The sequence below is a fragment of the Camarhynchus parvulus genome, chromosome Z (assembly GCF_901933205.1).
Source record: "Camarhynchus parvulus chromosome Z, STF_HiC, whole genome shotgun sequence".
Classification (NCBI taxonomy): domain Eukaryota; kingdom Metazoa; phylum Chordata; class Aves; order Passeriformes; family Thraupidae; genus Camarhynchus; species Camarhynchus parvulus.
Genome location: NC_044601.1, coordinates 67596726 through 67619922, shown reverse-complemented (window position 1 = coordinate 67619922; position 23197 = coordinate 67596726). Strand labels below are relative to the sequence as shown.

Here is a 23197-nt window from a genome sequence, read left to right as displayed (position 1 = left end):
CCATCCTCTCTGGGAAGAGTCTCTTCCCAACATCCCATCTATCCCTGCCCTCTCTCAGTGGAAAGACAATTCTCCCTTGCTCTGTTACTCTGTGCCCAAAGTCCCTCGCCAGCTCTGTTAGAGCACATTTAGGTGCTTGGTGGCGTGGATTCATGCTGATGGTTTGTGCTCTCTTTGTCAGGAGGCTACACACAGGGTTAGTATGCCTAAAGCAGCCTCAGGTTACAACTGAACAGACTTATTTCAGTAAGTTGGAAATGCATTTTTTTACACTACTGGAGTATTTTAGCTGTCCCTGTGTTCAAGCAAAAGCAGCAGTTGAGTGTGGTGGGTGTGATTGAGGCATTTCAGTACACAGTGTCCGATCTTTGCTTTCATATTTTCCAAGCGTTGCTCAGAGCTCAGTCATGGAGCGCCTTGTGTCAGGCAATGGCCCCTAATAAACTGTGACACAGGATGTGTGTGGTGAAGGAGGTTTGTGTGTGTTCAGGAGCGGCTGGGAAGGGGCTGAGCCTGGAGCAAAGGAGGCTCAGGGGGGACCTTGTGGCTCTGCACAGCTCCTGCCAGGAGGGGACAGCCGGGGGGTCGGGCTGTGCTCCCAGGGAACAGGGACAGCAGGAGAGGGAACGGCCTCAGGCTGGGCCAGGGGAGGTTTGGATTGGATATTAGGAAAGTTTCTTGACCTGCCCTAGGAGTTTTCCTGCCCTAGCACAGGCTTCTCAGGGCAGTAGTGAACTCAAACTTGCATTAAAAAGTCCTGTGGATGTGGATGTGTGGGACATGGGTAGGCTTGGTAGCGCTGGGCGAATGGTTGGACTCGATGACCTTGGAGGGCTTTTGCAACCTAAGCAACTCTATGATTCCATGAAACCTTCCCAAAGTATTCCTGGAGCTCCGAGCCGGGCGGGCAGGGTGCTGCAGGTGGCGTGGGCAGGGCTGTGCAGCCGGCGGCCGAGCTGCTCCGGTTCCGCTCCCTCTGTCCTTGGGGCACCGCACGGGTGGGTTCGTCCCGCGGTGCCGAGCCTGCCTTCCCCGCCGGTCCCGCCCGCCTGCCGCTGCGCGTCCCGCTCGTCCACCCGCGGGCATCCCGGGGCGGGAGCACCGTGCGTGGGAGGAGACTCGGCGGGGCGGGCCGGGCCGGGCCGGGCAGGGCAGGGAGCGGCGGAGCGAGGCGGCGGCGGCAGCAGGATGCGGGAGGCGCGGTTCAGGGACAACTTCTGGGTGAGTGGGAGCACGGCGGGACCGGGACAGCGGGGACAGAGCCAGCCGGGGCCGGGGGCCGCAGCTGGAGGTGGAGGGATCACTGCTCTCTGGTTGGACTTGGCTCCAAAGCCAACGATCGTGGTCGTGGGGTGACTTTGCTGAATGCTCTCTGTCGATAGAACGCTGGCACAGGGTGCCCAGAGGAGCTGTGGCTGCCCCTGGCTCCCTGGAAGTGTCTAAGGCCCGGTTGGACGGGGTTTTGGGCACCCTGGGATAGTGGAAGGTGTCCCTGCCCACGGCAGGGGATGGAATGAAATGTGCTTTAAGGTCTCTTCCAACCCAAACCATTCTGTGATCCCCAGCAGGCACTGCCCATCATGCATGTCTTGAGAGTTGTGGCTTTACAGCCTGCCCCATGTAGCTGAAAGAATCCCAGCAGTGGCTGCTGTCTTGCTGGAGGAAGTCAGTGCCAGGCTGAAAGGTTTGATACCATTAATTTGCCATCGGTGAACTACTTGAAGACACCATGGTAAAAAATGTTCTCCTCTTGTGGAGCTAATCCTGGACTAGGAGCAAGTCACTTGGTATGATGCTGCTGCCAGCTATTGAGCCATGGAAGAAAACCCACAGTTCAGGGAAAACCACAATTTATTCTTTTCAGTCTGAATTATGCTTTTATAAAAGGAGAAGTGCAGGAAACCCACATATCTGCTGCAAAGCTAAAACTCTGTGGCTACTCGGTTCCTCTTGTGGTGGATCTTCATTCTAGGTATTGGTGACCAGGAAATAAATTACCAAATTTGGTCTTGTGGGGCTGAAAATCTTCATCTGTGAATGGTGCTGCTTGGGGATTCCCAGATGTTGCCTGGAAGCATCTCCCATGTTGTAGGATGTGGGAGAGAAGCACAGGCCCCAGGAAGAGCTGGCACCAGGTTTGGGGCTCCTGAGTGTTGAGGAATCAGTGGAGAGCCTTGCCCAGCATCATTAACGAGTTAACTGGCATAGCACTGTCAAACACGTAAATCCCACACAGGTGTCAAACCTGTTGTGGAGAATAAAGCCAGCTCTGTGTCTGGCAGCTGCTTCCCAGCTATTTGTTACACAGAAGTTTTCCACAGTGCTCCCTTTGCGTTGCAGACGTGCAGAGGGGAGGTTCTGAGGGTGCTGTAGGAACCACTGTGATGGCAGAAAGGCTGAGCAGGCAGGGTTTGTGGTGCCTCAGTGGCACATGGGATTGAAGAAGAGCTCCTCGCCGCAGGGCTGACTTCGGCTGTTTCTGCCTGCTTCGTTTCTCTCCAGCAGTGGTGTGGTGCTTTTTGAAGGAGGATCTTGGAGGAGGGGGCTCAGTGGGAGAAAACACCAGGACAGGAGCAGCCTCCAGCTCCCAAGACTAGGAGGATCTGGGGTGTTGCATGGGGCACTCACCCCTGCTTAACCACTGCTGCCAGGGATTTTTCCGGGGTTTTGTCCTTTCTGCAGCCTGTGTGCTCCAAGCCCCCTGACTGAGGCTGGATGTGAGCGTGATGGATGTGACTCAGTGGAGAGACTGAGGCCCTTCTGCAGTCCTTGGGCCCATGGAAAAGGCAGGTACCACCCCAAAGCAGCTGCCACACCACGTACTGGTGACTGTGCATCAGCTGCGAGGGCTGGAGGAGGGGTGAATAAGGATGGGAAGGGAAAAAACCAAATCAAGATGAAGAGTGGAGGGCTGCACATCCAGCTTCCACCTGCTGCTGAGTGCTGTGAGTGGGCAAGCACTTCCTCCTGCAATTTTCCTCTTAGATTGCTTTGCGTAAGGCAAAAAATAGAAGTCTTTGCTGAAGCAAGTGATTTCTTAGAATCATAGAAGCATTGAGCAGTTTGGGTTGGGAAAGACCTTACAAACCATCCAGTCCATCACCCTGCTATAGTCAGGGACACCTTCCACAAGACCAGGGTGCTCTATGCCCTGTCCAGCCTGGCCTGGAATGCTTCCAGGGATGGTGTACCCACAGCTTGTATGGGTAACCTGTGCCAGTGTTTTAATACCCTCACTCATAAACAATCCAAGCAATTCCTTCCCTGTATTTAATATGAATCTCCCATCTTTTTGTTTAAAACCATAATTCCTTGTCCTGTCATTACAAAGAGCTTGGTGAGACACAGCTTTTGTCTTCTGTAGGTTCTTCACCTGTCAGACAAGGTGAGACCCAGAGGGCCATTGCTGCATGATCCTGGGCATGTGGCAGATGCTGCCACACACTGTTTTTTAGGGGTGATGATGGCTCAGCTTCAGATCTGCTGATACAAAATGTACACATATTATCCCCCCCAAATTAACTCATCATCCCATTCTACCTGCAGAATCCCTAAATACTGGGAAAAAAATGTATGTTACTCCTGTGGGAACAAATTTCTTGGTGGTTATGACAGCCTGATGAGAAGGAGGAGACTTTGGGAGTGCTTCAGGGGAAATATGCTCCAACTGATGGGACAAAGTCTAAAAAATTTTCAAACTCTCAAAACCTAGGCCAGTTTTGGTATTGGATCTTCCAGCTTTGAAGTGTGACTGGTTGTGAGTGATGACCTCCAGATTTCTTTGTGGGGATAGGATGGTAAGGGTGAGGGTGGGAGGCCCTGGCTCAGGGTGCCCAGAGCAGCTGTGGCTGTCCCTGGATCCCTTACAATGTCCCAGCCCAGGTTGGATGGGGCTTGGAGCAGCCTGGGATAGTGGAAGGTGTCCCTGCCCATGGCAGAAGGGGGGAATGGGATGAGGTTTAAGGTCTCTGCCAACCTAAACCATTCTTGGATTCTGTGATTGCAGGCTAAGCTGCAGCCCACCCTTTGCTCTGTTGGGATAGCAGGGCTGTGCTTCCAGCCTCACCTGGGGATTGATTTAGTTTTAAACCCCAGCAGTTGTGGTTCCTTTAGTGGGTGCTGTGTCTGCTTCTGCACTGGCTCCTGTTCCCTGCTGGAGCTGGTGGTGTGATATTCCTGATGTGCTCTGGTGGGAAAACACAGCCCCACTGGCTCTCTGCACTGAAGTTTGCTCATGCTCCCGGGTCCCAATACAAGATGATGAATTTCCTTAAATAAAGATGTTTGCTCCCTGGCACCCCACTGCAGCTCCTGCTGCTCAGGGACTGAAGTCCAGACATGCCTGAAGCTGAACATTTTTTGCCCTGCATGCTCTGACTCCCATGTCACTCACTCCCTCAGCCTGTGAGTGAGCTGTGCAAAAACAAAAATACCCCAAAGCTCATGTTTGTTTGCCCTTGTCCTGCCTGTAGTGATTGCCGCAATTTGGGCAAGCCTGACATTTTGTTTTCATTTGTTTTTGCAATCTGCTCTTCTTCTTTCACTGTGTGAGGTCTTTTCTTTCACTTTTTTCCACTTTCTTAGTACATGCCTTGTTTTCCACAAGCCTGTTCTTACACATGTTTCGGGTAACCCCACAGCCTTGGGTCTCATCAGTGCACCTTGGTGTTGTAAAACCATGTGGTAAAAACAGAAATTACATTAATGCTAAGAACCACTCTAATTCTGATCTGTGGGCTAAACAGGCTGCAGCTTGGAGAATGAAATTTCGGTAATTTTGCCTTCAACGAGGCAGTGCTCTGCTCCCTGTGGTGTTTTTACCAATGCTGCTAAAACAACCCATGTCTGGGGGGATGTAGCCCTGCGTTCCTGGGTTTATTCCCGGGCTGCTGTCTGATGGTGGCTGTTTCACTTCCCCTTTGCCCTGCCTGTCCTTCTCTAAATGGGCACTGGCTTGGTGGAACTTGGCAGCAGCATTGTGAAATCCCCAGGTCGTTGTTTCAAAGGAACAAGGTGGGATTTCTGGGAAGAAGAAATTGCATCAAGGCAGAACAGTCCATGTCTTTTGGTGTCTCTGGGACGAGCAGGGAAGGTGCTGGTGCAGGGGAAGGAAATGTCAAGTGGAAAATTACTAATCAAAAAGCTGCCTTTTGCAGGATGCTGGTCCCAGGTGGGTGGATTTGCAGCGAGGCCTTTTCCTCCCTGCAGTGAGTTTTGTCTGTCCTGTTGTACCCTCCTGGTTGTGGGGTGGGGAGGAGCTGCAGCCTTGTGCAGCCTCTCCTCGCCCTGCTCCCTGCGGGCACCCGCATGAAGCACTTCTCTTTGTCTCAGTAACTTCTGCAGGCACTGACTGAGCAAGGACAGCACAGACAGCCACAGTTGCAGTGTTTCCAACTACTAAAATAAGTCACCAGCTTCTGGTGCGTTTCTCTAAGCACACAAGGCTGAGGAAACATACTGGGAGCTTGGAATAAATGTGGATCTTTCAGGAGGTGGTCCATGAACATGTGCAGAGCCCCAAACCTTTCAGTTTGGGAAGGCTGGGATAGACAGATGGACGGCAGGAAGGCTCTGCCAGAGGGGTCTGGGCAGGCTGGATCCATGGCCTGAGGCCAGTGGGGTGAGGGGCAGCAAGGAGAAGAGCTGGGTCCTGCTTTGGGTGTCACCATTCCCTGCAGCTCCAGGCTGGGCAGAGGGGCTGGAAAGGGCCCTTTGGGAAAGGCCCTGGGGGTGCTGGTGCCAGGGGCTGGAATGAGCCCAGGGTGCCCAGGGGGACAGGAGGCCAATGGCCCCTGGGCTGTGCCAGCCAGGCTGTGACACAGCCCCAGGGCAGGGCCTGTCCCTGTGCCGGCACTGCTGAGGCACCTGCAGTGCTGGGGACAGCTCTGGGCCCTCAGGACAAGAGAGACACTGAGGGGCTGGAGCGTGTCCAGGGCAGGGAACGGAGCTGGGGAAGGGGCTGGAGCCCCAGGAGAGGCTGAGGGAGCTGGGAAGGGGCTGAGCCTGGAGCAAAGGAGGCTCAGGGGGGACCTTGTGGCTCTGCACAGCTCCTGCCAGGAGGGGATAGCCGGGGGGGTCGGGCTGTGCTCCCAGGGAACAGGGACAGGAGGAGAGGGAACGGCCTCAGGCTGTGTGAAGTGATGTTTGGATTGGATATTAGGGAAAATTTCTTCATGGCAAGGGTTATTAATCCTAGAAACAGGCTGCCCAGGGCAGTGGGGGAGTCCCCATACCCAGAGAGATTCAAAAGGCATGTGGCACCTGGGGAGATGGTTTAATGGTGGGGTGGGCAATACTGGGGAGTGGTTAACTCCCTCTAAGACTTAACAGTCTTAGAGAACTTTACTAATTGAAACATTTCTCCACTGTCATTTTCTTCACAGGGTGTGTGTCTGCACGGGTTTTCCGTGTAAATCGGGGTAGGAGATGGAAGCATCAACCTCAGCAGCTTGCTGTGACTCAGACAGGATCATGACGTGCTTTCCCATCCCCAGCAGAGCGTTTTAGCCCTGCTTTTGGTTGAAGGTGTAACCAAACCCCGAAACATCACAAGCAGCACGCAAATTCCTTCTCGTTACTGCTTCCATTGGGTGCAAATCCAGGCAGCAGATCAGGAAGGGAGGGGGGTTGCATGTCCTGTGAGCTTGGGAAACATCAGGTGCTGCTTTGTCACCTTGAAATCATCTGTTTGCAGTTTCCATGGGCTGGCCTCTAAATAGCACGTGGGCTCAGAGCTGTGCCCAGCAGGGAGGACCCGGACAGATGTGTGCAGGAAAATGGCAGGAGAGATCCTCATGCTCTGTTCAGGCAGGGTTTGGTGCAGCTCCCCATCTTTCATACTTGCCTTTGGGTTAGTTTATTATGGTTTTGAATCTTCTCTGTGCCCGTGGCTCTGTGGTTGCCGTGCTGCACTTCCTCTTCCCTTGCTGTTGCCAGCCCTGCATTTGCAGTCACAGAATCCCAGAATGGTTTGGGTTGAAAGGGACCCCCAAGACCATCTAATTCCATCCCTTGCAATGACCAGAGACACCTCCCACTGTCCCAGGCTGCTCCAAGCCCCATCCAGCCTGGCCTTGGGCACTCCCAGGGATCCAGGGGCAGCCACAGCTGCTCTGGGCACCCTGGGCCAGGGCCTGCCCACCCTCCCAGACACCAATTCCTAATTCCCAAGATCCCAAAATCTGTCCCTGCCCTCTGGCCCTGGGAAGCCATTGCCTGGCTGCTGTCCCTGCATGCCTTGTCCCCAGTGGCTGTGCAGCTCTCCTGGAGCCCCTGGAGGCCCTGGCAGGGGCTCTGAGGTGTCCCTGGAGCCTTCTCCAGGTTGAGCACCCCCAGTCATGCTGGTCCTTTTGAGTCTTTCTGTGCCAAACCTGCCCAGAAGTTTTCTGCAAAGGCTGATTTGAGACCATAAAACCCTGCCCAGCTCCATCTGGGCCGGGAGTTCCTCCCATGGAAAACTCACCTGGAGGAATTTAAAAGCCATATAAATGTGGCACTCAGGAACATCGGTAGGTGAATAGTTTGGGCGTGCTGGGGAGCTTTCAGACTCGATGATCTCAGAGGGTTTTTCCAACTTAAACAATTTTGTGATTCTGTGTTTCATATAACACCTTGCACCCTGAGGTCTGGTCCTGCCTTAGGGGCTTAGGAAACAACACGTGCTGGATTTATATCCTTCTACTGTAGGAGGAACAGTGATTAAAACAAAGAGCTTAGTGCACATTATTGATGGATACTCCCAGTTTTCCCCTTGACCCTTCTGCCTGGCACAGAGAGGCCAAGAGTGCCTGGGGAGCAGAGCAGGATGCATGAGCCTCTGGGTGCCCCTGGACGTGCAGTGATGGGGCTCTGAGCCTCCCCTGGACGTGCAGTGATCAGTGATGGGGCTCTGAGCCTCCCCGGGATGTGCAGTGATCAGTGATGGGGCTCTGAGCCTCCCTCCTGCCTGGCCTTGCAGTGACCAGCAGCTGTGCTTTGCATCCATTTTGTGTCCTTTGAAAGTGGGGACAGGGATTCAAGTGAGTGAATTCCTGATCCTGTGTTTTGCAAGTGTGATGAAGCCTGACTCCAGTGCAGTGTTTCCTTTTCACAGACCTGGTTAGTGAAGATGTGAACCTGAGAGCTGGTTGTGGGTTTATCAGTACCAACCTCATTTTGGAGGGACATTTGTACTTTGTAAAGGAAGTTTGTTTTCTGCTTAGATCCTGCTCCACAGTCCTGTCTTCCCATGCAAAGCTGGTCTGGGATACCTGTGGATTTTCTGCCAGTCCCACTCCACCACATCTCCCCTTCACTTCTTGCTTTCTGGTCACTGACAATCAAGTACTTGAATAGGGAATTCCACTTAATTAAACTGTTCCTTTATCACAGATACCAGCCCTGTTCCTTCTCCTTTATTGCAGCAGGAATAAATTCTTGAGAAATCCCCTCTTCTGCTGCCCACACTGTCATGCCAGATCGGTGCATGCTCGTCCTGCCTTTGAACCATTTCCTGAATCTCTCCATCCTGCCACAATCCTCTTCAGGCTTCTTGATAACCTTTCGTGGCTTTTGTGTCCTGTTGCTGAGTTTCATACCTGCTCCTACTATTGCTCCCTTTTCTGCAGCCATGCATAAGAATGGCGAAAGAATGAGGATTAGAATAGAATAAGTCAGCCTACATCATTGCTGCATCTTCTTTTTCTTTTTCTTTTTCTTTTTCTTTTTCTTTTTCTTTTTTCTTTTTCTTTTTCTTTTTCTTTTTCTTTTTCTTTTTCTTTTTCTTTTTCTTTTTCTTTTTCTTTTTCTTTTCTTTTTTTTTCTTTTTCTTTTTTTCCTTTTCTTTCTTTCCTTTTCCCATTTGCTTTTTTATTTTGTTTTTGTTTTTGTTTTTCTTTTTTTTTTTCTTTTTCTTTTTCTTTTTCTTTTTCTTTTTCTTTTTCTTTTTCTTTTTCTTTTTCTTTTTCTTTTTCTTTTTCTTTTTCTTTTTCTTTTTCTTTTCCTTTTCATTTTTTCTTTTTATTATTTTTTCCTTTTCCTTTCCTTTTTCTTTTGTTCTACATGCATACATGCAATATATGTTTTTAAAGAATAATATGGAAGACAATGACCCTTCAGAATCTTTGGCAAGTGTGGGTGGCACAGATGTACCTTGTCTCAAATTGCCACCATTGCTCTCATTCTGGAGTTTCTCCCACCCCTAAAATAAAATATTTTCTTTCATAAAGAGGCACTTGCACGCTTTCTCCCCCTGAGCCATGGCCTGTGCAAATGCCTCAGGGGGTGGCAGTGTCCATGGATTGCACTGGCAGGGACATGACTCCTGCTCCTGTGTTTCCAGAGCACGGACCTGACCAGCACAGTTGGCTACGACAGCATCATTCAGCACCTGAACGATGGCAGGAAGAACTGCAAAGAGTTTGAAGACTTTCTGAAGGAAAGGTAGGGAGCTGCCTCTGGGGCGGGCTGGGTGGAGCCTGGGAGTGGTGCTGCGGCACTGCTCCTTCTCCTGGTGTTCCCAGTTTGATTTCTGCCGCGTTTAACTGAGGCTAAAAGGCTGTCCCATTAAGTTCACCTTGCTGTTTGCCTTGCAGAAGATCAAGTTAGAAGATCTTGGCCCAGGAGAGCCATAGCTTTGTCCTGTCTTTGTCTCTGTGCATTATGAACACCCCACAGATTCAGTGTTAAGAAGTGGTAGGGTTAGGTGCTGCCATTATTAATCAGAGGAGAAGGCATAAGCAAAGGTTCTGTGGCTGGTGATGATCTGACTAAAATCTGATGTATTTTACCTTTATGGCTCACCTGGTTAACAGTGGCTAAATATGAAGAGCATTGTAGAACACCATACATTGAATTAATGTCATTTGGTAATGGTAATGACAGCTGGAGAAAACCAACCTTTGACTGCACAGAGCAGTCTTGACTGCACTCTGTACAGAGCATCCTGGAACAAACAAAATGGGGATGAACAGGAGGGGAGCTGTGCCTAAAAGTGTCTAATGCACCTATATCTGTTCAGACTGTAATCCCACGTTCCAGAAAAATTTGGACCTTCCACATGAGGAAGTGGACCCTAAGAACCAAGTCTTGCTCATCAGTGACAATGCAGAGTGCCAGAAGCCTCCTCTATACCCTGTGCCCTCTTTGGCCTTGAAGGAGGTGTGGGTTGCCCCTGCAGTGTTTGGCTAGGAGGAGATCAGACGCTGGGCCTGGATTTGCCACTCTCTGGACTTGGCCCAGTTGTCCAGCATGGCTGTTACACAGTTCCAGATATGGAAAATGTGCCTGCTGGATGTTCTGTCTCAAAGTTCATGAGAATGTTGCTAGGTATATAAAAAAATCAATCTATAATACATTTTTTTTCGATTTCCCTATTAGCTTCTGGAGAATTTCATTGCCAGACTCCAGAAATCAACCACACAAGGGTCTCCATCTGTGCTAGTAGATAAGGCATTTTAGAACGTTATTTGTTTTATCCAGTAGATGTTCCAATGGCAGCCTCTAGCAGTTCTTGTTGCTTTCTGCTGGCCACATGGAGAGAACTACATTTGACCAAGTCCTGGTTGTCTGTAGTGATTTAAAAAACAAAGAACTGGTTATCCTTACACTGCAACACAGGAGCTCTCTTTTCCTCTTTCCTTTCTTCCAAGAGGGGGAGATAATATGGTCTCTCAAAGATGTTATTTATGTCACCTCATGAGATTTGGTCTCTTTTTCAGATGCTCACCCTAAGGATTAGTGCCAGGTACAGAGAGTACTTATTGCCACACATTGAGAGCAGGGCTGGATGTGATATAGGGAAGGAATTCCCGGCTGTGAGGGTGGTAGGACCCTCTCTGCCACAGTTTGTCCAGAGCGCCCCATCCTAGAAGTGTCCAAGGCCAGGTTGGACAGGGCTTGGAGCACCCTGGGGTAGTGGAAGGTGTCCTTGCCCATGGCAGAGGGTAGAACTGGATGAGCTTTCAAGTCCCTTCCATCCCAAACCAATCGATGATTTCTCTCTGTGATGTCTCTCTTTCCTCAACAGAGCAATTATAGAAGAAAAATATGGCAAGGAGCTCATTAACTTGTCAAAGAAGAAGCCCTGTGGGCAGACAGAACTGAAGTAAGTTCACAGTTGCTTTTATGGGTGTCCCTGAAGGAGGAAGAGAAGGAAGGAGGCTATGAGACAAAACACAATTGAAACAATTGAGACAGTCAGAAGATGAGCTGAAATCGCTCTCATGAATGAGCAGCGCTCAGTTGGGTTCTAATTGGCTTTGAGCTGGAGCCCACCAGGTTCCCCTTAGCCACAGATTAACCAAGGCACTGTTAGATGCTCAGGGGGATGTGGGCTGGTGGGTCAGCAGAAGGCTGGGGATCATGAGACCTTGGGTTACCTCCGGACAGGTTTTGTAGCCAGAGGGAAGTACAGGTACTTCCCTGACTCAAACCGTGCACATCTTTAGAGCCCAGCATGCTGTGGCCACCACGGCTTGTTCCATTTCCCAAGTGCTCCTCAGTGCCTTCTGCTTCCTCCTTTATTTCTGCACTTTATACACGCCCTGGTCATTTACTTACAGTTTCATACTGAGGTGTCACTTAAAACGTTTTTACCATCTTTACTGTGCAATATTAATAGGGAGAAAAGCTCCCTATTTTTCCAACCACTGGCAAACACACCATGTTGAAATTGTCCCAAATGATGGTTTCAGGAGGTTGCCAGAAGCGTTTGTTGTGAAACTTTGAATTTTTAATAGCATCCAGTGTTCAGAAAGATGTCAAACCAAGTGAACTGTGTTGTACCTGCTGAGAGGGGAAAAAGCTGGAGGTACTAAGAGGGTAAATAAATGTGCTTTGAGGTTCTTTGGGCATTGTTGAGTGAGCTCTGTTTTGGAGGAGGTGCTCTGCTGTGCCTGTGCCTGACTGTGCTTCTCCACCCTTTTTAATGCCCTGCCTGTGTTTTTCAGCACGCTGAAGAGATCCCTTGATGTTTTCAAGCAACGTAAGTAATTCTTTGTGTTTGCCAGGACACCAAAGCCTGAAGGCAACTGCTTGGAAATAAAATAGCAGAGAAATCTCTAAAGCTGTGCAGTGCTGAGGCCAGGCAAAGGCTGTACTGCTGGCCTGGTTTATCCCAGTGTGTGGGGCTTGGGACAAAGTGCGCCAGGACATGTGTGGGACGGGAGACCCACAGGGCATCATTTTGGGATCTCTTGGGCTTTCAGGTCTGGCTGCAGCTCAGAGATCATTTGTGTTGTGCATAGGAAGCTCATCTGGAGTTTGTTGGACAGGCTTGTCCTCTTCACAAACCCACTGCAACTCACACCTCCAGTGCTGGTGACAGCTCTGGGCCCTCAGGACAGGAGAGACACTGAGGGGCTGGAGCGTGTCCAGGGCAGGGAACGGAGCTGGGGAAGGGGCTGGAGCCCCAGGAGAGGCTGAGGGAGCTGGGAAGGGGCTGAGCCTGGAGCAAAGGAGGCTCAGGGGGGACCTTGTGGCTCTGCACAGCTCCTGCCAGGAGGGGACAGCCGGGGGGGTCGGGCTGTGCTCCCAGGGAACAGGGACAGGAGGAGAGGGAACGGCCTCAGGCTGGGCCAGGGGAGGTTTAGATTGGATATTGGGGAAATTTTCTTATGGAAAAAGTTGTCCAGCCCTGGCACAGCTGCCCAGGGCAGTGGGGGAGTCCCCATCCCCAGAGGGATTAAAAAGCTATATGGATGTGGCCCATGGGGACGTGGGTCTGTGGTGGCCTTGGCAGTGCTGGGAGAATGGTTGAACTTGAAGATCTTAAGAGGGCTTTTCCAACCTAAATGATTGTGTGATTCTAACTGGGGCATCTAAAAGGTGGTGCTTTGGCCACTGTACATTGTCACGTGTCACATCCTGCCGTGGTACCATCAGACAGCACCTGGAGGGTGAGCACTCTGCTATCCTGTGCCCAGTCCATCCCCTACCTGACCCAGGTTTCTTTGCTGCCCCTTTGGACCTCCCTAACAGGGCTCTGCCCTCAGCACTGCTGACAGTTCACAGCTGTGGGTTTGGAGATTGAATCAGGAGCTGCCATTTGGCTCTGCTCCCTTGGTGGATCCTGAGGGTGTTTCACAGTGTGGCCACCTCGCCTTCAGCCAGAGGAGCCTGAGGGTGTTTTAGCCTTCATTTTTCTGTGCTCCAAGCTGCTGTCTGCTGGTCTGGGGCAATGTGTTGAAACATGCCCAGATTTACCTGTGCGAGGGGGAGAGTTTTCTCAAACTGGGGAGCAGGTCCCAGCAGGGCTGATCCTTACATTGGTGAGCGCTGCTTGGAGGCTGCTTTAAACAAGCTGGAGCTTTATCACATTTCTGAAAGGGGACGTGTGGTGTGCTCTAAGTTGACTTGAGAAACAGTCTCTTTAGGAATATATATATATATATATATATATATATATATATATATATATATATATATAAATAATGAATTTGTTTTCTCTTTGCAGAGATAGACAATGTGGGACAAGGTCACATCCAGCTGGCGCAAACCCTTCGGGAGGAAGCAAAGAAGATGGAGGATTTCAGGGAAAAGCAGAAGCTGCATCGGAAAAAGGTCAGGCACGGTGGGAAGATGTGCCTTCCTGCAGGGTGCTGATCCTGCCCCTGCAAGGGGCTGATCCCGGTGCTGTCTCATGCCATGTCCCAGCCCCTGCCACGCCCCCAATGCCTGTGCTGCTGGGAAGTACTGAGCTCCTTCCTATGTGTTGTAACTGTGTTGAACTGTGTAGTAACCTCCAACTTCCTTCTTCTCACTTCTACATCTTCTTCGTGTGTGTTTTGGGGCCAGCCACAGCATTGGAATGGTTTTAAAACATTTATTTATAGGGCTGTGTGGTCTCCTCCATATGGGCTGCTAAAATGGCCAAGCCTTTTAACTTCTTCTGGCTTGAGATTGCTTTGTCTGGAAAACCAGGGAAAACTGCTAGAACCAGGGACTGGTTTGGTCCTAGCAGAGGGGAGTGGGTTTCCCAGTTTTGCCAGAGTCTGTGGAGATGGTACAGTACTATATATTGCTAGGATTTAATTTGTAGAGCTCGTTTGCATACACAAAGGCTACAATTGCCTACAATTCAAGGCTTAGGCAGAAGCACAAAAGATGAATTTTGTGAAGATGATTTGAGTGAATAAAGGTCTTTAAACACATCTCAGTGTGGTCTGTGGCTCTTCCACAGACACTGTGTCCTGGAGCTTTGATGGTCATTGATGTGCTGACCCCAGGTCTGTTGTCTTCACAGATAGAACTGATCATGGAGGCCATTCACAAAAACAGGAATCTTCAGTACAAGAAGACCATGGAGGTAAAGCTAATGTGCTGCTATTTCTTGCCATGTGGGTTAATGCTGCTCCACACACACACACAGAGCGTTGAGACAGGCTTAAATGAGAGGGGTTTCCTCCTCTGCTGTGACTCTTGATGCTGTGTCTGTGTGAGTGCTGTGCAGGGTGTGCTCAGAAAAAGTGAAGAGCATGCCAAAGACAAGGCCAGTGGTAGCCTTGCATGTTGGATACAAATGGTTTAGAGTCAGAGAATTATTCAGGTTGGAAAAGCTTCTAGGATGCTTGAGTCCAACCATTTGCCCAGCACTGCCAAGCCAACCACTAACTCATCTCCCCAGGGGTCACATCCACACCTTTTTTGAACACTTCTATGGATGGTGACTGCACCACTGCCCTGGGCAGCCTGTTCCAGGGCATGAAAACCCTTTCTGTGAAGAAGTTTCTCTGAATATCTACTCTAAACCTCCTCTGATGCAACTTGAGGCCACTTCCTCTCCTCTTGTCTCTTGTTCCCTGGGAACAGAGCCCAACCCCCATCTGGCTGCCCTCTCCTGTCAGGAGTTGTTCAGAGCCACAAGGTCCCCCCTGAGCCTCCTTTTCTCTAGGCTGAGCCCCCTTCCAGCTCCCTCAGCTGCTTCTCATCCCACTCGTGCTCCTGCCTGTTCCCCAGCCCTTCCCTGGACGTGCCCTCGATTGCCAGAAGCTTTTCACCCCAGTCCTTGCCTCGCAAGGCATTTCCGAAGCTGCAGGGCACCTTTTGTGCCATTCCCTGCTCTGCAGGCAGGCTGTTCCCTCGCAGGCTGAGCTTTTCCCCCCCATGCTGTGTCTGTATCAAACATCCGTGTGTGTGCTGTCTGTCCCAGGCCAAGCGTCTGTACGAGCAGCGCTGCCGCGACAAGGACGAGGCGGAGCAGGCCGTGCACCGCAACGCCAACCTGGTCACGCAGAAGCAGCAGGAGAAGGTATGGGCAGGCATTCATCCCCTGTAAGACCCTGAATGAGAGTTGCAGGACTCCAGGGGCCCTCCAAAATGCAGTTTATTCCATCCAAGATGTTATAGCAGCCCAGGGTTGTGGGTGACAGAGCTGTCAGCTCCAGCTGCAGGCAGGCCTGGAGACCCTTTGGTTTAGGTTACAATGCATTATATACTTTTCTTTGCTGAGCATCTTAATGCAGTAGAACCAATCTATACCTTAACTGCTATCTATATTAGCCTATCATAACTACTGTAATTACCATATTCATGTTACTGTTCTCCAATCACTAAAAGTTAGTACACTACAGTTTAAGCTAGAAGTTGTTTCTCAGCTTTCTTGCAGTGGAAGATTCTGAGACCTTTTTTCTACTTGCAACATTTGCTGACTTCTTTGCCTGTGCTATCTTTCTGCTTGGTAAAAACACCTTCTTGTTTGAAGAGGGTTTATCCTTTGCTATAAGTCATAAAAACCCCTTCTAACTAACACACCCTTTGCCTCCTTGGTTATCCGGTAAGACTGGCTCAGCGATTCTTTTCTTCTATATCAAAACTTGCTTCCATCTCTATTCCTTTTTCAGATTCTACATTTAAAAGTCTTTCTGCTAAACATACATATCTGTGAGACTTTCTTGTCAAACTTTCACCCTTCCCAACAGGCCGTGGTGTAGGGGGAGGAAAGGGATGTCTTTTCTTGCAGCTCTCATGCCCCACAGCTCTTGTTCCAGCTCTGGGTTTGGGGTGAGATGGGGAGGCTGGTGATGCTCCCCAGTGGGGCCGCAGTGCCACTGGTGATGCACACTGCCTCTTCTTCACCTTCCTTGTCTCTGCTGGTTTTGGCAGCTGTTCCTGAAGCTGGCTCAGACGAAATCAGCACTGGAGGACACTGGTGAGTGTGGAAATGCCATGTTGGGAAGGTGAGGGGCAGAGGGTTGTGAAGCTGTGGCACGGCTCATGGATGAGCTCTAGCTCTTGGGTCAGGCATGACTCCTTGGAAACACATTCCCAAGATAGCAGCAGTGGACAATGTCCCTGGAGAAACCTACATGATCCAACTAAAGCCATGTCCTTCTGCTTTATCCCTGATCTCCCCCCCCTTTTTCCCAGCCCTAGAATTACCTTCTAGTGAAGGGATTTTTTTTAATGAATGTTAATCATGGAATCACAGTATCATAAAATGATTTGGGTGGGAAGGGACCTTAAAGGTCACCTCATTCCAACCCCACTGAAGGGCAGAGGCACCTTCAGCCAAAATATGATTTGTCTCACAGACAGGAGTTACCAGCAGAGTGTGACCACCATGGAGAAGATCCGGGACGAGTGGCAGAACGAGCACATCAAAGCTTGTGAGGTAAATGTCCCTGAACACTTCCACGAGGCAGGGTGGTCCTCTGGGTTTGCAGTCCTGGCTGCAGGGCTCAGGAACAGTGCAGATTTCCTGGTTTTGTATTCCCCTGGCAGTGAGGCATCAGGATGTATTGCAGCTAATCCTGTGTGCGTGTGTGAAGAATGGCTTCTGGATTCAAGGCCCCACTGCTTCAAGATTTCTGCTCTCATTTTATTATTTTCTCCACCAGCTTCTAAAATTGCCTGAGTCAAGGTAGTGACATTTTTGCCCACTACCTGCTTGCAGGTGTGGCATGGCTGTCATCTTGGACAGCTGTGGTTGCCTCAGTAACCCCAGGCCAGTATGTCCTGGAGCCTCAATAACACCTTTGCTGCTCAGAAGACTGTCTGAAACTCTGGAAGACTTTACATGACTTTTCAGCAGAGGCTGGTGGTGGCTGGGGATGCAGGTGAAACCATCTCCACATGCACACTGTGCCAAGAGCTCTTCACCTGGTGTCTCACAGACCATGCACTAGTGTGGGAACCCTTCTGAGAGGGTGTATCAGCCTGAAGCAGACAGCCTCACAGGGAAGTGGTCCAGCAGGGATTTCCAGCACATGCTCTGGGGAATTCCAGACTGGTAGCAAGAGGGCTGAGCAGCTGCTCTGCTGCTGGCCTGTGATCTGTGACTGAGGGGTGGACTGGGACTGCAAAAACAGATTTTATCTCAGATCTGCTTCAGGCTTGCTACCAGCTTTCCCATTCCCAGCAGTGCTGATCCCTTCCAAGTTACCTCTCTTCAGGCCGCTATCCCAATTTTCCCTTTTGAACTGAATTTTCTGATTTGTGTGGTATGCGTGGGTCTCTCTGTGCTGGTGTGCTGCTTTTTTGGTGTCTTCTCTTGAAGCCTCTAGGATGGGACACAGTCTAGTGGTGGCTTGGCAGTGCTGGGTTAGTGGTTGGACTCAATGCTCTTAGACAGCTTTTCCAACCCTAATGGTTCTGTGGTGGGGAGTGGAAAGCAGCAGTTTTGCTTTTGCAGATGGATGATGTGGAGGTTTTCCTCTGCAAAGGTCATAAGTGGTAAGAAGTGTGGATGTTCATGGGAATGTGTAAAAACATGTGAAATTGAGGTGTACCAGACAGCAGATTTCAAAAGGGTTTAACCCTGCTTGGAAAAGGGCTGGGCAGGAAAGAAACAGAAACACCTCTGTTTTCATACATCTTCTTCTTTTTTATTAGTCCATATCTTGAACATGGAAATGTTAAAAAAATCCCCATGTACATGTGACACCTGGGGAAATGTGTTAGTGGTGGCCTTGGCAGTGCAGCAGTAATGGTGGAATTTGATGATCTTAGAGGGCTTTTCCAATCTAAATGATTCTGGGATTTAAGGGTACCTCGGTGAGGGAAGTGGGCTGGGACCACAGGAGGACCAGATACTTTGGGAACCTGTACTGCCTTTAGGAAGCTGGCTTGGTCTCCCCAGAGGTAGAAATGTGCTGGGTGGTCCCCTCTACATTAATCTTGCAGATTTTCCAAGCCTAGCACATCACCTGGATGCATAGAAGGATTATTTCTGCTCTGGACAAGCCAGAGGACTCACAGCTTCCTTGCTTCCTGCAGAAGACCAATGCTCCTGGCAGTTAGCTTTGTTGTGGCACATGGGGGTGGGAAGCAATCAGGACAAAGGAGATTTGCCCTCATTTTGAAGATGTTATGGGCAGTTTTGTCTGTGTCATTTCAGTTCTTTGAGACTCAGGAGTGCGAGCGGATCAACTATTTCCGTAATGCCCTCTGGCTCCACGTCAACCAGCTCTCCCTAGGCTGTGTCCAGAATGATGAGGTACCTCAACTCAAAACCTTCCTTCTTCTGTGTAGAAAGCAAAGCCCAGTTTGTTTCCCTGTGCACTAAGCTGTGTTACATCTGAGTTGACCAAAGACACCAGCATGAGTAGGCGAGCAGAAGGATTGGCCAAAACTCCTGCAAATGAGGTTTCCTCTGGGATTTCCACGTTTTTTGAGGGTGGTGAGGCCCTGGCACAGGTCGCCCATAGAAACTGTGCTTGCCCCTGGATCCCTGGGAATGTCCAAGGCCAGGCTGGACAGGGCTTGGAGCAATCTGATGTAGTGGAAGGTGTCCCTGCCTATGGCAGGGTGTGGAATGGGATGGGTGTCCAATTTCCTTTCCAATCCAAACCATTCTGGGATTCTGTGATTCCCCTGACACTGGAGCTTGTGTGAGTACTGCGCTTGCACCCTATGTGTGGTAAGCAAAGAGAAAAGCCTTGTTTTTTGACCTGATGTATACAAATGCACTTTATTTCCCTTTTGCAGAAATACGAGGAAATCCGCAAGAGTTTAGAAATGTGCAGCATTGAGAAGGATGTTGATTTTTTTGTAAATTTACGCAAAACTGGAAGTTTGGCCCCAGGTAAGAGCTTAGTAGAATCTCAAAAAGTAGTTCTGACTGCTCTGTACTCCTCATGGAGCTGGCTGCTCTGGTCAGCATCATTTTGTGTGCAGGAAACACTCATTTTGCATTTCATTCACTGCCTTGCAGCACTGGTCTCTGCCACCTTTGACAGCCCCTGGAGATCATAGTCTCAAATCTTTTTAGTTTCCTATCAGGCATTTTCTCAGAGAGGGGAAAGACTTGGCAGCTGAATGCTGGTTTAGCAAGTATTTTATGTCTGTAAGAGGCTTGTATTTTACTACTGTCAACTTTTCCTAGCTCCTGTTGTTTATGAAAACTACTATAATGCCCAGAGAAATGTGACTCCTGCGAGAAGTCCAGCTCCTGTGCCTATATCAAGGTAAGGTACAACTGCAATTGTTATTGCAGATGATGCTCACTCTCCTAGAATAGGCATAGTTTGTTCCTTTCAGTCTATTGGAAACTGGACTTAAAGGTATTAGAGGACATTATTTGCTTGCATGGCTCATTGTGTGATATGTCACCAACACAGATCACAGGAGGAGATCTGAGGAGAATTAAAAGCATTTGTGAGTGGAGGGAGGAACTGCAGAGCTGGATTCACTCTTGTGGGACAGAAGCTGGGCAGGGAGGACACGGTGGAGGGTTTTTCTGTCAGGGGCAAGATGATGACTGGGGCCAAGACTCATGCTAAGGATGAATTGCCACTTTGGCTGCCACACTGAGAGAGCAGTCATGTCCAATTATGGCTTCCTGATGTCTCACTCTGGGCAAAGGCACGTACAAAGACATGCCCTGAGGCTCACTTGTCAGTTTTCCTCTGAGTCAGTGCTTTCTGGTTATTTTTTCCTCTTCCCCACTCACTGTGTCAGGTTCAATTTCCATGTTTGCCAAGTGGGCTGTGGGTGGTGAGCCCACCATGACTTGCCTTGTCAAGTCTCCATAAAGCACAGCCTGGCCAAACCTCCTTCCCTCCCACCAGCTCTGGGGGGCAGCTGGGGGGTGCAGAACCAGGGCAAGGGGAGTCTCTTAGCCATGCAGATCCTCAGCTCTTTGTTTCCTTCTGCGCAGGAGGGGACCTCTGCCCACCCCGACCAGTGCACCAGGTGAGTTACGGCTTCCTGGGCTTTCTTGCCATGGGAGCTATCACTTCAGCTCTTGCCAAAATCCCTTTCCAGCTCCCTTGGATCCCCTTTAGGCACTGGAAGGAACTCTGAGGTCTCCTTGGAGCCTTCTCTTCTCCAAGTGGACACCCCCAGCTCTCCCAGCCTTGCTTGAACCTCATTCACTCATTCACCTTAACATGGATGGCCAGTGTGTGGTGCTTCTGCTCTGTTTAAAGTCACATAATGAGCACTTCTGGGAAACCTGAGGGGATTTTTTGTGCTCTGTGTTTCAGGGGAGCCTGATTATGCCACAGTTGATGGCTACAGCTTGGTACATTTCTAACAGTCACAGTGAGTACCCACTTTTGATGAAATGAGGCTTAAAAGAAAGAGGGAGAGGAATTTTTTACCTGGGCATATAGTAATATGATAAGGGGGAATGGTTTATACTAAAAGAGAGTAGATTTAGATCAGCTAGAAGGGAGAAATTCTTCCCTGAGACAGTGGGGAGGCCCTGGAGCAGGGTGCCCAGAGAAGCTGTGGCTGCCCCTGGATCCCTGGAAGTGTTCCAGGCCAGGTTGGATGGGGCTTGGAGCAAACTGGGGTAGTGGAAATTGTCCCTGGCATGGCAGGGGGTTGGAATTAGATGGTCCTGATGGTCCATTCCAACCCAAACCATTCTAGCATTCTGTAATGCTAGAATGTACTATGAGGTGAAGCTACACAGAGGAGGGACAGTGGAGAAAGAATGGCCATTGGTTAAGGAATGACATTTTGGGGTGACTAATTGGAAGTGGCGCTCCTGTCAGCCCTCCCATCATTTGTCTGAGCTGTAGCTGTGGTTTAGACACTGTTGATCCTGTTCTCTAGGTTTTCCAGAAGGCAGAAGACACTGTTGGTCTGACCAGTGTGGCAGAGATGGTGTTTTCAGTTATTCCCAGACACACAGAGCTGAAGTGCTTCTGCTTTTCAAGAGAATATTTGAGGACTCCGATAATTATTTGTACATTCAGAAAGCGCTTACTAAAAACCTATGCCTTTGATCAGCAAACTCCTTGGATGGATCTTCACACTCAGAGGAGGAAAAGGACCAGACACAGGGGTGACCTCTGTTGGAAGAAGGTTTTGATTTGAAGTTATTCTAAAGTGTAGCCATCTAGAAAGTCTGGGGCCTCCCACTCTCTGTATAACTAAGAAGTTGTTTGTGCTGAGAGGAATGCTGCACGATGCTTTGGGCACGCTGGCTTGTGTCCAGGGTATGTGCATCCCTCTCAGATCTCAGGTTTTGCCTGTTCCTAAAGGCTCTTGCCTGTACCTGAAGTCTTTCATTAGTGGGGATTAAACTTTAGGTAAAATTTAGGTGAAACTTTAGGTCATTTAGGTGAAATTTTACTCATATCTCTCAGAAGTCTTACTTAGAGGGGCACCAGCAGTTGCACCACGTATCTGGCTTAGCTGTAGCTGTGCTCCAGGCTTAAGTGGAAGCTGCTTTGCATCTACCCAGGGAGGGGCTGTGTCACATCCAACCTGCTGGGAGGTCCCAGGAGGGTTCTAAGGAATTTATTCAACTCTTCCAGCCACTTCTCTGATGAGGGTCTTGTGGGCTTTTAGGTTTATCAGGTTGCTCCTGGTAGGCTCTGGAGACCAGGCTGGATGGGGCTTGGTGTCACCTGGTCTAGGGGAAAGTGTCCCTGCCCATAGCAGGGAGTTGGAACTGATGCCTTTTTGGGACTACCTAAAAACAGAGGCCAGACAAAATTAAGGGAATAAAAAGTTATATTTATTGATTGGCCTTCAGATAGATTTTGGGTAGACAAAGCCCTCCAAGAAATGGACAATGGGTCATGGGTTTTCACATTTTTGTAAGTTCAGTCCATTTGCATATTGGGATTTAATCTTCCAATTGCAGCTTCAGGTAATGAAGACATTTACCCCGAGTTTGCTGCCCCTCAACTCACTTTTGCTTATGTTTCTCAGGGCCTGAGACAGTAAGGGGTCCTTGATTCCCAGGCCTAGAGAGGAATTGTTTTGTCTGACCAAAATGGGAAAGCAGTAGCTAACACTCCATATGGGGTTTAGGGTTATACACTAAAGAATTGCAGGATTACAAATATTTGAAAAATATAAAAGGTAAAATCCTAAGGTATCAGAACTAGGTGGTCTTTAAGGTCCCTTCCAACCCAAACCATCCTGGGATTCTCTGATTCTGTGACTTAATTAACTTCTGTGATTCTCTAAACTCTGGACTTGTTCTGACTATGCACCACTGGAAACAAACCTATCTACTACTGGAGCCATGAAACCTGTTTTTCTGACCACTTCTCCTGAAAATTCCTGCCCTTGCTGTTACCACAGATATAGATATGATTATGGCTTTGATTCAGAAGCTTACGTGCCTTGGGGCTGCTGGTCTCTCTGATGTCCCTGTGTGCAGTGCTGCTCCACTGCTCCTCGCTGCCTTATTTCACTGGATACAGGGACACAGGACATGGGGATAAACATACAGTTTACCTGTCTAAACCTGGTGCCAGGCCACTAACCTGGAATAACAGGATTTGCTGTTTTTATGATGTTTTTCAAGTTGAATCTGCATGGCTTCAGCATGTGCCTCAGCTCACCAGTCCTTGGGGTCTTCACTGGATTTATTTGTGTGGGGAAGATGGCAGTGAGCTCCAACATCTGCCCTGCTGCCTCTCAGTGAGCTGTGCAGAGTGCACATGGCAAGGAATCCGCTATCCTATTTATTTCTGAATGACCAAGGATACAAATACTCTTCTGAAGGAGCCTGCTGTAGTCTTAGTTCTATAAATATATATTTTAAAAAATAACCTCTGAGTCTTGTGTTCTGGATATTTGTTCTTTTTTTAAAGTTGTCGTGTTCACTTTCTGTTGGGATGGGTTTGGGATCCATGCAAAGCATCGTAGTCTCTCCTGGATGGAAACCTACAAGATCACATCCTTTATTTCAGTCCTTGCTCAACACCAACACAGCAGTGGGAGAAAAAGCCCCAAAAAAGAATGGCATGAGAAGTGCTTATTGTTAGCCATGAGCTGCAGACCATGCAGGGCTGTTTGCCCTGGAGGAGTG

General features: G+C 49.5%; 1 protein-coding gene across 2 annotated transcripts; it reads left to right on the top strand.

Annotated features, from left to right (window-relative positions):
- Positions 1–1161: 1161 nt before the first annotated feature.
- On the top strand, positions 1162–22893 carry PSTPIP2 (proline-serine-threonine phosphatase interacting protein 2). Of its 2 annotated transcripts, none has more exons than XM_030968708.1 (15): positions 1162–1221; positions 9320–9420; positions 11006–11083; positions 11928–11962; positions 13433–13539; positions 14222–14284; positions 15128–15226; positions 16081–16126; positions 16509–16588; positions 18314–18412; positions 18904–19000; positions 19301–19382; positions 20075–20109; positions 20403–20460; positions 22691–22893. In XM_030968708.1, exons 1-14 carry the CDS (start codon positions 1189–1191, stop codon positions 20450–20452), a joined length of 1005 nt encoding a protein of 334 aa, XP_030824568.1. In that variant the 5' UTR covers positions 1162–1188; the 3' UTR covers positions 20453–20460; positions 22691–22893. The 2 variants fall into 2 exon arrangements, with proteins under 2 accessions (XP_030824568.1, XP_030824567.1); XM_030968707.1 differs by having other exon boundaries at positions 20980–22893.
- The last annotated feature ends 304 nt before the right edge of the window (positions 22894–23197 follow it).